At 40.5% G+C, this 12,239-nt stretch overlaps 1 protein-coding gene across 1 annotated transcript in view; it reads left to right on the top strand.

Annotated features, from left to right (window-relative positions):
• The window catches only part of LOC124723069 (trypsin-1-like), a 33,684-nt gene extending 24,014 nt beyond the window's left edge, over nt 1-9,670 (top strand). Inside the window, exons 5-7 of the mRNA XM_047248245.1 lie at nt 5,744-5,857; nt 5,960-6,112; nt 9,186-9,670. Coding sequence (XP_047104201.1) covers nt 5,744-5,857; nt 5,960-6,112; nt 9,186-9,332 — 414 coding nt within the window. The 3' untranslated portion in view covers nt 9,333-9,670. The remainder of the gene's footprint in view (nt 1-5,743; nt 5,858-5,959; nt 6,113-9,185) is intronic.
• Nucleotides 9,671-12,239: the final 2,569 nt, after the last annotated feature.

The raw sequence follows: 12,239 nt of genomic DNA, 5'->3' as shown, positions 1-12,239 counted from the left end.
CTGTCCCGAATTTTTCCATTATCCTTCATTAGATTATTTCACCTATACCTGTATGTATCGGTTGTTGTTGTTGTTGTGGTCTTCAGTCCTGAGACTGGTTTGATGCAGCTCTCCCTGCTACTCTATCCTGTGCAAGCTTCTTCATCTCCCAGTACCTACTGCAACCTACATCCTTCTGAATCTGTTTAGTGTATTCATCTCTTGGTCTCCCTCTACGATTTTTACCCTCCACGCTGCCCTCCAATACTAAATTGGTGATCCCTCGATGCCTCAGAACATGTCCTACCAACCGATCACTTCTTCCAGTCAAGTTGTGCCACAAACTTCTCTTCTCCCCAATCCTATTCAATACCTCCTCATTAGTTATATGATCTACCCATCTAATCTTCAGCATTCTTCTGTAGCACCACATTTCGAAAGCTTCTATTCTCTTCTTGTCCAAACTAGTTATCGTCCATGTTTCACTTCCATACATGGCTACGCTCCATACAAATACTTTCAGAAACGACTTCCTAACACTTAAATCAATACTCGATGTTAACAAATTTCTCTTCTTCAGATACGCTTTCCTTTCCATTGCCAGTCTACATTTTATATCCTCTCTACTTCGACCATCTTCAGTTATTTTGCTCCCCAAATAGGAAAACTCCTTTACTACTTTAAGTGTCTCATTTCCTAATCTAATTCCATCAGCATCACCTGACTTAATTCGACTATATTCCATTATCCTCGTTTTGCTTTTGTTGATGTTCATCTTATACCCTCCTTTCATGACACTGTCCATTCCGTTCATCTGCTCCTCCAAGTCCTTTGCTGTCTCTGACAGAATTACAATGTCATCGGCGAACCTCAAAGTTTTTAATTCTTCTCCATGGATTTTAATACCTACTCCGAATTTTTCTTTTGTTTCCTTCACTGCTTGTTCAATATACAGATTGAATAACATCGGTGATAGGCTACAGCCCTGTCTCACTCCTTTCCCAACCACTGCTTCCCTTTCGTGCCCCTCGACTCTTATTACTGCCATCTGGTTTCTGTACAAATTGTAAATAGCCTTTCGCTCCCTGTATTTTACCTCTGCCACCTTCAGAATTTGAAAGAGAATATTCCAGTCAACATTGTCAAAAGCTTTCTCTAAGTCTACAAATGCTAGAAACGTAGGTTTGCCTTTCCTTAATCTAACTTCTAAGATAAGTCGTAAGGTCAGTATTGCCTCACGTGTTCCAATATTTCTACGGAATCCAAACTGGTCTTCCCTGAGGTAAGCTTTTACCAGTTTTTCCATTCGTCTGTAGAGAATACTCGTTAGTATTTTGCATCCGTGACTTATTAAACTGATTGTTCGGTAATTTTCACATCTGTCAGCACCTGCTTTCTTTGCGATCGGAATTATTATATTCTTCTTGAAGTCTGAGGGTATTTCGCCTGTCTCATACATCTTGCTCACCAGATGGTAGAGTTTTGTCAGGACTGGCTCTGTCAAGGCCGTCAGTAGTTCCAATGGAATGTTGTCTACTCCTGGGGCCTTGTTTCGACTCAGGTCTTTCAGTGCTCTGTCAAACTCTTCACGCAGTATCATATCTCCCATTTCATCTTCATCTACATCCTCTTCCCTTTCCATAATATTGTCCTCAAGTACATTGCACTTGTATAGGCCCTCTACATACTCCTTCCACCTTTCTGCTTTCCCTTGTTTGCTTAGAACTGGGTTTCCATCTGAGCTCTTGATATTTATACAAGTGGTTCTTTCTCCAAAGGTCTCTTTAATTTTCCTATAGGCAGTATCTATCTTACCCCTAGTAAGATAACCCTCTACATCCTTACATTTGTCCTCTAGCCATCCCTGCTTAGCCATTTTGCACTTCCTGTCGATCTCGTTTTTGAGACGTTTGTATTCCTTTTTGCCTGCTTCATTTACTGCATTTTTATATTTTCTCCTTTCATCAATTAAATTCAGTATTTCTCCTGTTACCCAAGGGTTTCTACTAGCCCTCGTCTTTTTACCTACTAGGTCCTCTGCTCCCTTCACTACTTCATGTCAAAGCTACCCATTCTTCTTCTACCGTATTTCTTTCCCCCATTCCTGTCAATTGCTCCCTTATGCTCTCCGTGAAACTCTGTACAACCTCTGGTTTAGTCAGTTTATCCAGGTCCCATCCCCTTAAATTCCCACCTTTTTGCAGTTTCTTCAGTTTTAATCTACAGTTCATAACAAATAGATTGTGATCAGGGTCCACATCTGCCCCTGGAAATGTCTTACAATTTAAAACCTGGTTCCTAAATCGCTGTCTTACTATTATGTAATCTATCTGAAACCTGTCGGTATCTCCATGCTTCTTCCATGTATACAACCTTCTTTTATGATTCTTGAACCAAGTGTTAGCTATGATTAAGTTGTGCTCTGTGCAAAATTCTATCAGGCGGCTTCCTCCTTCATTTCTTAGCCCCAGTCCATATTCACCCACTATGTTTCCTTCTCTCCCTTTTCCTACTACCGAATTCCAGTCACCCATGACTATTAAATTTTCGTCTCCCTTCACTATCTGAATAACTTCTTTTATTTCATCATACATTTCTTCAATTTCTTCGTCATCTGCAGAGCTAGTTGGCATATAAACTTGTACTACTGTAGTAGACGTGGGCTTCGTCTCTATCTTTGCCACAATAATGCGTTCACTATGCTGTTTATAGTAGCTTGCCCGCACTCGCACTCCTATTTTTTTTATTCATTATTAAACCGACTCCTGCATTACCCCTATTTGATTTTGTATTTATAACCCTGTATTCACCTGACCAGAAGTCTTAATATAAATGAATATGCTTTTTCTAACGAATTAAAGTGATATCTTGCATTTATTACGTTTCATTAAGATTTGTTTGCAATATTAACGATTTTTAATGTGTCCCAAATTTAGGTCTCGAAAATATGGTTATGTAAGAGTATCTTACATTTCTTCCGAACAACGTTTCAGATTGAAAAAGTAAATAATATACCCTGAAAACTTCGTCTTGAGTGGCAATTCTACTTGTAAATCACTTGAGTTTACCGGTGCGTAGTGCTGAAACCTATTGCAGTGCTAGTGGCTGGCTACGATCTCACCGTAATATCATTTGTTTGCAGGTCGAATGCACTGTTTGCTACAACGTGCTGCACTGGGCAACGAACAAGGAAACAGTTTCTTTGCCCAGCATACCGAGGTGAAACAAGCCGAATTTTGCCACCTAGCATTCTCATTTGCCAGACCACGTCAGAGCTCTCCCCTCGCGCCAAGACAGGATTGTACTTTCTCGTTTTGGTGAAAATACGTAGTTTTAGCAGGAAGAGGCGACGCCTGGCTGAATGTATGTGATCAGACAAGTGACTTTCACCGAATATTGAGCAATTCCGCAGTGCATGAAAGGCGCCCGTTCCAAAACGGTCGTCATTCAAAGGGTAATTTTCTGAAGATTGTAAAACCAAGATCGTCCATGTGAACCCACCATCACAAACGAGCATTATCGCTTGCACACAGACTGTCGGCAGAGATGACACAGCATATGGATTTCGGCGGGCCCAGTAGATGGAAACAGAATGCAAAATATTAACCTAAATTAGTCGCAGTCGCCTTCGAACTCTATGCAAGCAAGGTGATAGGGTGCATTCCATGAACAACATGATACTGCAGTGCTCGAAGACATTGGGTCAATAGCCGGCCGGAGTGGCCGAGCGGTTAAAGGCGCTACAGTCTGGAACCGCACGACCGCTACGGTCGCAGGTTCGAATCCTGCCTCGGGCATGGATGTGTGTGATGTCCTTAGGTTAGTAAGGTTTAAGTAGTTCTAAGTTCTAGGGGACTTATGACCACAGCAGTTGAGTCCCATAGTGCTCAGAGCCATTTTTTGGGTCAATAGTTCCGTGGATGAACGAACACGAAATAAACACACTATGGCACCCACATTGTACCAGATCACTCGATAATGGCAATGTTACCCGAAACGGATTTGTAGTGAAAATGGAAGAAATAAGTCAGTACCACACAGCAGCGAGTCTGGACATTCTTCATAAATAACTGTCAAGAAGTAATCAGTAATCTTGCTAAATCCATATTTTACCAGTGAGAGGTGCTGTTGGTCTTCTGCGGTGAGCGCCTAACGCATTAGGAGACACAAATTATGACTCCATCACCTTTTTTTTTAAGTTGTTCCATAGATGTAAAACTTTCTGTCATTTATTGTATTATGTGGATAGCAAGTACAGACTACCTACATCAATGAATCAGGGTAACATACTTGATCTGAAAGTGAATCCTTTTATCAGTGTGAATTAAAATCATATTTATGTTGTGTCATCCGTTAACGGTTTTTATGAAATTTGACATCTCCCTGATCTCTGGATGAAACCACAGAGTGACAGACGATAATTTCCAACCTACTAAACAAACGAGTGGGTTATAAAAAAAATCTTCATCATACGAACACCAATTGTATCTTTGTTTTGCTGTGCACTCTTTCGCGCGATGATCAGAGAATAAAGTTGGGTAGTGCTGCGGGCTGCCTCAATCCTCAGTAAATGACAGCAAGAGTTTCAGCCGCATAAAAGGACGAAGTGAAACGTTCTCTGCACGGCACAGAGATGGCGTTGGTATCAAAGCAATCCTATTTTCTAACATTTTAAAGTAACCATGCTACATGTGTTCTGTTCAAATAGATGAGCTAGGTAACTTTGCTGCAATAAAGCTCACTGTTGGAAGTTCATCCAAGTAAGTGAAGACTTGATGCTTCAAGTCCAGCAATAAAAAATCGAGTGGCTAAATTCAATGTCTTGACGATGCCCTGCAGGGACGATGTCCCAAAAATTCAACAACTTGAGAAACCATCGAGAAAGTGCACAACGAATCATTTTAAATCTTATCCAAAAGCATGTTCTATGGCGAAATTGTCAGTAATATTTGCAATATTTCATAAAGAATCCAACTGATTTTGTGTGCCAATTTGTTGCTCAGAATAAGGCGTGGGTTCGTCACTACACGCCACAAACAAAATAGCAGCTGGTGGAAGCCAGTGTCCCTGCAGGAAAAACAAGTGAAGTCGATTTCATCCGCCAGAAACACACTGATTAGTGTTTTCTGGAACAAAAAAAATGGATTATTTTTACCGATACTAATTTCCCTGCAAGGGCAAAACAAAGCTAGCAAAAAAAAAAAAAACTGCTCAAATCTACCGGCCTGACTGAATGAAAAACTACGTGAGAAGGGGCCTCAGCTGCAAACGGAAAATAGTCACATTTTATCAGGACAACCCAGCAGTCAAAAATGGTGATTTGGAAGTGGGGAAACTGAGGGACATCAATACTAGCTTTCTAACGAAAATATCAGTCTGTCAGGAAGTTTTCGCCTTGTGTTTGTATACGTAGATCTCTACTACCAACAGTAAAGCATTTGCTGTATCTTAAACGATATCGACAACTAAATGAGAGTAGTCTCTTAAAACTGCACTTTCTCTGTTTAAGATGCAACGTGAAATGGCAGACAATTTCTTTCGTCGTGTTTTAACCAAGTGTCGATGTTCTAGAGTTGAAACATCTTTGCAGAAGAAACTTAGCGCCAGAGATGTGGGTTGCCCGTCCGAGTTAAACGAACAGTATATTTTAAATTCTCTTGTGTAATGCTCCTTTGTGCGTGTGTGTGTGTGTGTGTGTGTGTATGTGTGTGTAAGAAGACAGTTCTTTCAGTTTCTGAATTACAATTGGTGGATTTGATTACAGGTGAAGCCCGCATTCAAGTTTAGTAAGAAGGTGAAACCAGTGAAGTTACCAAAGCAGGATGAAGAGTTCTCTGCTGGCACCGTCGGAGTGGTTGCAGGATGGGGGACTAAAAACGTATGTGTTGATTTGTTACAGAAAGACCACTGACTTCACATGCTCTGGTTCAGAGTACTCATGTTCAGAAATTTAAAAAAATACGTGTAAATCTTATTTCAGTTTGGTGTTCCCAAGTACACTCGAACGCTGTACAAAGTGGAAGTGCCAATAATCGACTTCGCAGAATGTGATAAATCCTACATGTATTTCGGAGGTGTCAACAAAAGAATGATATGTGCTGCATACCCGTCAGGTGGAAAAGACAGCTGCCAGGTAATGTTCCAAACGAAGACAAAGGGTTGGACAAAAATATGGAAAAACCACGAGAAATGCATATCCGAACATGAATGCAGATGTTAGCCACGCCTGCTGTTGTATTTGATCACGAGCGGCACGTCAGTACGTTGCAAGTGTAAGCTGCGGTCAGAATAGTGTTCTGAGTAGTTTTGAGTGCATTCTGTCGAGGCTGAGTCTATTCGAGCGTGGGAAAATTGTTGGTGCTCGTATGATGAGTACTTCCGCATCCAAGATATCCGATGTGTTTAGTGTTTCAAGAGGTGCCGTACCGAACAGTTGTACCGCATACAGGGAAAGCGGAAAAACATAACACGCTGTCAGGACACCGACCAAAGTGTATTGAGTGACGGTTAACACTTGGTCACCGAGAATATGGGGACGAAAAATAAGAAGTCGACAGCTGTAGTAGTCACTGCATAACTGAAGGCCGCACTCGCGAACCCTGTCAGCACCAAAGCGGCACGAAAAGAGCTCCATAAGTGCGGAACTGCAGAGAGAGCTCGGATTCCAAAACCACCCGTCAGTGTTGTAAATGCCGTAACAGAAAACCGTGGTGCTGAAGCCGAAAACGTGGGCTGTCGAACAATGTAAAAAAGTTATTTGTTGGATGAGTATTTTTTCACTCTATTTAAAACTTCTGGCAGAGATTACGTCCCAGTAGTGAAACGTAGTGAGGTTTCGTTGATGATTCGGGCAGCCGTATCGTGGTATTCCCCCCACGGTTAATCTGTAATGTCACGTTAGTGCAAAGGAATATGTGACCATTTTCGCTTTCGGGTCCATCCCATAGTACAATGTTTGTTCCCCTATGGTGCTACTGTGTTCCAAGACGACAGTGTCCCTGTTTTAACAGCTCGCGCAATGACTGGTTTAGTGATGATGAGGATGAGTTGTTGCGTCTCCCCTGGCAACCTCAGCTTTGGAGAGAAGGGTGCGTGATCACTTATCCACCTCCATTATCGTTTCCTGAACTTGTCACTATTTTGCAGGAAGATTGGTAAAACATTCCCTTGCAAACCATACAGGACCTGTATATATCTATTCCAAGCTGACTGGAAGCTGTTTTGAATGCCAAAGAGTTTCTATGCCGTAGTAGGCATGGTATTGTGTTGTAATAATAATAATAATGTGTGTAAAATCTTATGGGACTTAACTGCTAAGGTCATCAGTCCCTAAGCTTACACACTACTTAACCTAAATTATCCTAAGGACAAACACACACACCCATGCCCGAGGGAGGACTCGAACCTCCGCCGGGATCAGCCGCACAGTCTATGACTGCAGCGCCATTAGACAGCTCGGCTAATCCCGCGCGGCTATTGTGTTGTGCTTTCGGTGTTTCCATATTTTTGTCCACCCCTATATATAGTCATTAACAGTAACGATTAGTGAGACAAAATATTTTTAATGAAAAAATTTGTTTCTGACGGTTGAGCTCAAAGTTCTTTAAATACGATTACACGATTTAATGTCTAAGCACATATTAGTGATTTGCATAGTTCTGTGTTCTTTGAAGTTAATGGTGGTGAAGGCTGCTGTTAACTGTAGGTAAGAGATGGGTGCAGATGGGAGTGGAGAGGATATGATATGAAATAAGAGGCAGGATGTGGTACAGTGAAAGGAACTGTTTAGTGGGATGTAGTAGTTGTATGTTTGTAACTAGGTATGAAAAAGATGAGAAAAGCCTTCATGTAGTATAGAATGAGTAGCATATGTCGTAACTAGCAGAATGAGTAAGCAAGAACGTGGCAGGAAATTAAACGTAATCATTCTAAATGATCATTTACACATTTGTCTGAGTGATATAGTGTAAACGTGAAAGACCTATAATGGGATGATCGGACGTTTTTTGAGCCCAGATCCTTCTGAATGTGAGTCAACTATAGTAAAACGGTCTAGAAAAACGTGATAAAAAATCATGGAAGCAAAACACAGATGTCGAATACTGATGGTCGTCGGTTTAGCTCACTTGATAAGATGTGACAAAAATTCAGTAGCATGTTTTGATGTTCGACATCCAATGACTGAATGGTCTCAATTTTTGAAAATGCTTTAATGGTGCCAATCTTATAGTGTTTGTGCTCGTGAGATGTTAAATTTGGTGGTAAAACTTCAGATAACAGTGGCTTGGCACAGTCCACACGCTGATCCTACCTGCACGTATTTGTTCTGAAAAGCACTGTGGCGCAACAGCAGTCTCTGCGGACCCTTGTTCCGATTTTTTTGTAGTGCTTTTATAGTACTTCATATGGAGACGAACGTTGAAGTAGTTCGTCTCTGGCGATGCAATTACTTAAAAGTTTCTCTCTGAAATCCACTATCAGCTCTGATTGGATGAAGCCTTTAAATATAGTCCTATGTTGCCTTTTATTCGTTAGCTGCTCGCTAAAAAATTCAAAACGCAGTTGTTTGTTGATCTAGATACCATACCGCTGTTACCTGCCAGAGCGAATTGAAGACTTTTCAGGATGGAAACCAAAGAAACAAATACCGCAGAAAGACAACACAATAAAAGTTTCATTGAGACAGTTTACTTATATAATCCTGATACACTTTAATAAACAGCTGAACGTAAGGTAAATCCATTGTCGACCCAAAAGTTGGTTTGCACACAGCAGTGCTTTATTAAGCACTGTACTACTAGAAGTAGAATGCCCTTTCCTCCTTCCAAATTCTGAACTGATCTGCCACGCCAGTGATACCGTAATCTACAGTTTAACATGGGCTCTAAATCATTGTGTAACTTGGCATTTTTCACATATAAATGTCTTTTCCACTGGTTTTCTATGTGATAAGTGACTGACAAAAATCATACTGTCTTCTTAAGATAGTCCACCAGACTTTTGGACTTATAGTCCAACACCTCACCCTCAGAGCCCCAAGCCAAACAGACCTTTCTATAAGAGCATAACATCAGCAACAGAAAATTTATCTTACTTCAGAGTAACAGTTATTAAATTACTGTACTTAACTAAGATGTATTTTGTAACACTCTGTATAAGAGAATATAGACTAAATTGTTTCTAACATCTATTCATATCTTCCATAGGGTGACAATGGCGGTGGTTTGGTAGCAAAACGGAAGCTGGTTGGACTCGTGTCATGGGCAATTGGTTGTGCGAGGAGTGAATATCCACATGTGTACACTCGAGTTTCTGCATTCAGTAACTGGATACTCAATAACACAAATGTCTGAATGACTAATAAGGCTGACTCAGTGACTGTTCTATGCACATACAACTAAAATAAATATGTTGTTACTTAAGATAAACTATATTTCACTGAAACCAAATGTGTAAATAAAACTAAGTATCACATCTCATCAAACGGTGCGTGGAAGTGGAGCAGAATGACTTTGTCAACTACAACGAGTTTGTAAAAAAGAATCATTATTGCCAGAATTGTCATTCCAATGAACACATAGTCTTCATTTTTCATTCTGTGATGTTGATGAGCTTTTTTTATACTTCATCTGTGACTGTTACAATGGTTTCTTTTTTAAAGTATATTTTTTATAAAGTACAATGTGTTTGAATGTGGACTGATTTTTGTACTATTTATCAGTGTGTTGTATGTCATTAGTGTCATTTTTAACTGTATAAGTGATATTTGCTAACAACTATTTAATTCTTCTGCAATATTGTCTTCTTATGTATCATAGTGAAAATGATAGTATTATTTAAATGTTAATCTGAAAGAATGTGTTGTGATTTTTTAAATCAGAATATTGTTCAATTAAAGACAACGTTCCAAATTTCCAGAGTACTTAAAGTTACATTTCCATAGTATATACATCTATTACATTCGTTACACATTTTTCCTATGCAAAGGAAATCTGAAAGGTCAGAGTAAGGAGTGATTACTGAAAGTCTTTACTTTACATACAAACATCAAAAACACAACTGAATTGTTGTTGTCCAAAAAAGATTTTTAAAAAATTAAATGGAATATAATTTGCATTTTCAAAGGGTGGTGAACTAAGAAAAACTTTTTACACTATTTCTACTACTAAAAATTTGAAACTTCCTGGCAGATTAAAACTGTGTCCCGACCGAGACTCGAATTCGGGACCTTTGCCCTTCGCGGGCAAGTGCTCTACCATCTGAGCTACCGAAGCACGACTCCCGGCCGCTACTCACAGCTTTACTTCTGCCAGTATCTCGTCTCCTACCTTCTAAACTTTACAGAAGCTCTTCTGCGAACCTTGCAGAACTAGCACTCCTGAAACAAAGGATACTGCGTAGACATGGCTTGACCACAGCCTGGGGGATGTTTCCAGAATGAGATTCTGTAGGAGACGAGATACTGGCAGAAGTAAAGCTGAGATTACCGGTCGTGAGTCGTGCTTCGGTAGCTCAGATATGTAGAGCACTTGCCCGCGAAAGGCAGAAGTCCCGAGTTCGAGTCTCGGTCGGGCAAACAGTTTTAATCTGCCAGGAAGTTTCATATCAGCGCACACTCCGCTGCAGAGTGAGAATCTCATTCTACTAAAAATTTATCAGTGGTGTTAAATAATGTCCACAGGAATAAATTTCTGTTAAGTGTACACTAAATTCATTGGTATACTATGAAACTTGTCCATGAGAACCTATTATTTTCTTACAAAATAGCTTCCACATACTTCTCAGAGCCTGTTATTCTTGTAACAGTTACATGTTACAAATATACCCGCAGCAGCGTTTGAGATTATCTATCACCTTTCCTTCAGGAACTTTTTCATATTATTAATAGAACTATTACAATAAGGAAAGCAAATTACTTGTATTTTCCTATTCTGACAATAATTAATATTGTTGAGAGCAAAGATTAAAAAAAACCTTCAGCGTATTAGCCTTTATTCCATTCTGTTGATCACTGGCCATCTCTCAGATTTTTTTCCATACTTGAATTTTTCTCAGAAACTGATGTTAAACTAGGTGGAATCTGGTCAGGTATTTACAGTCATATGTGACACTGGACTCAGAAACAGCTGTGGGAATAATGGTCCACAATTAAATAAGAACAAGATTAACACTATGTACTTTATTAACCTAGTAATGAAAATCATGTAACACGCGAAATATACACATTACACAAATGAATTACTCGAAGACAAGGTGGGAAATGGAAAGCACTGCACACTCTGTACGTAAGTCAAAGTAAAGGCGTTGCACGTTTAGTCTTAATGGTCGACTATTTGCATCACCAGACAGGCATCCCTGCCCTCTGTAGAACAGACCTCCCATGATGAATGAATATGTGCGCCAGATGATTCTTCATCCCTGATGAGTACTGATAGTAGAGTTGGAGAAACAGAGTGATTGTCCTGAGAGTGTTCTTTCTGTGGCTGTGTAGCATTGATAGAAGCTATGTCCACTGGCATAGGTAGGAGAGGTTGGGCTCCTCCTGGCCCCAGTGTATATTGGTCAGTTGCAGTAGACCGAGCGAGCATAGTGACACAGTGGTTATCACACTGGACTAGCATTCGGTAGGATGACGGTTCCTACCCGCTCCCTCTCATCCTGATTTAGGTTTTCCATGATTTCCCTAAATCGCTTCAGGCAAATGCTGGGATGGTTCCTTTGAATGGGAATGGCCGATTTCCTTCCCATTCCTTCCCTCATCCACTGTGACCGATGACCCCACTGTTTAGTCCCTTCCCCAACCAGCAAACCAATCAGCTGCAGTACACTGCAGTGTAGGCATCAGACGATATTAGAGCAGGAAGCCTGCAGCATTGCCCATCTGGACCAGTTAGGCCAGCTTTATGCACTCAGTAAAACCTTGGTCAGTTTGTTGTTGATCGATATCGTCAGTGTCTAGCTACTAAGGTCCAAAACTGGGTACAGATCCATGTAAGGTGACTGATGGGAGCCTGATGAGGTCTGTGCATAGCATCACATGTGTGACCGTAGACAAGTCTTTCCGGATAAAAATGGGTCTGCCTGGTGGGATGCTGAAGATGGATGGAAATTACAAATGCAGTTTTTAATGTGATGGGTTAAGAAGGGTGGGTCTCAAGGGAGGTTGCCTCGTTGTTGACTGAAAAATTTCTACATAAGTCTGATTGTCCTGCCATTTCCAAAATTGTGCTGCTGCACTAAGATCGGTTTGAATACAGTAC

The sequence above is a fragment of the Schistocerca piceifrons genome, chromosome X (assembly GCF_021461385.2).
Source record: "Schistocerca piceifrons isolate TAMUIC-IGC-003096 chromosome X, iqSchPice1.1, whole genome shotgun sequence".
Classification (NCBI taxonomy): Eukaryota; Metazoa; Arthropoda; class Insecta; order Orthoptera; family Acrididae; genus Schistocerca; species Schistocerca piceifrons.
Note: the sequence above shows the minus strand (reverse complement) of the source record. Positions and strands in the feature narration are given on the sequence as shown.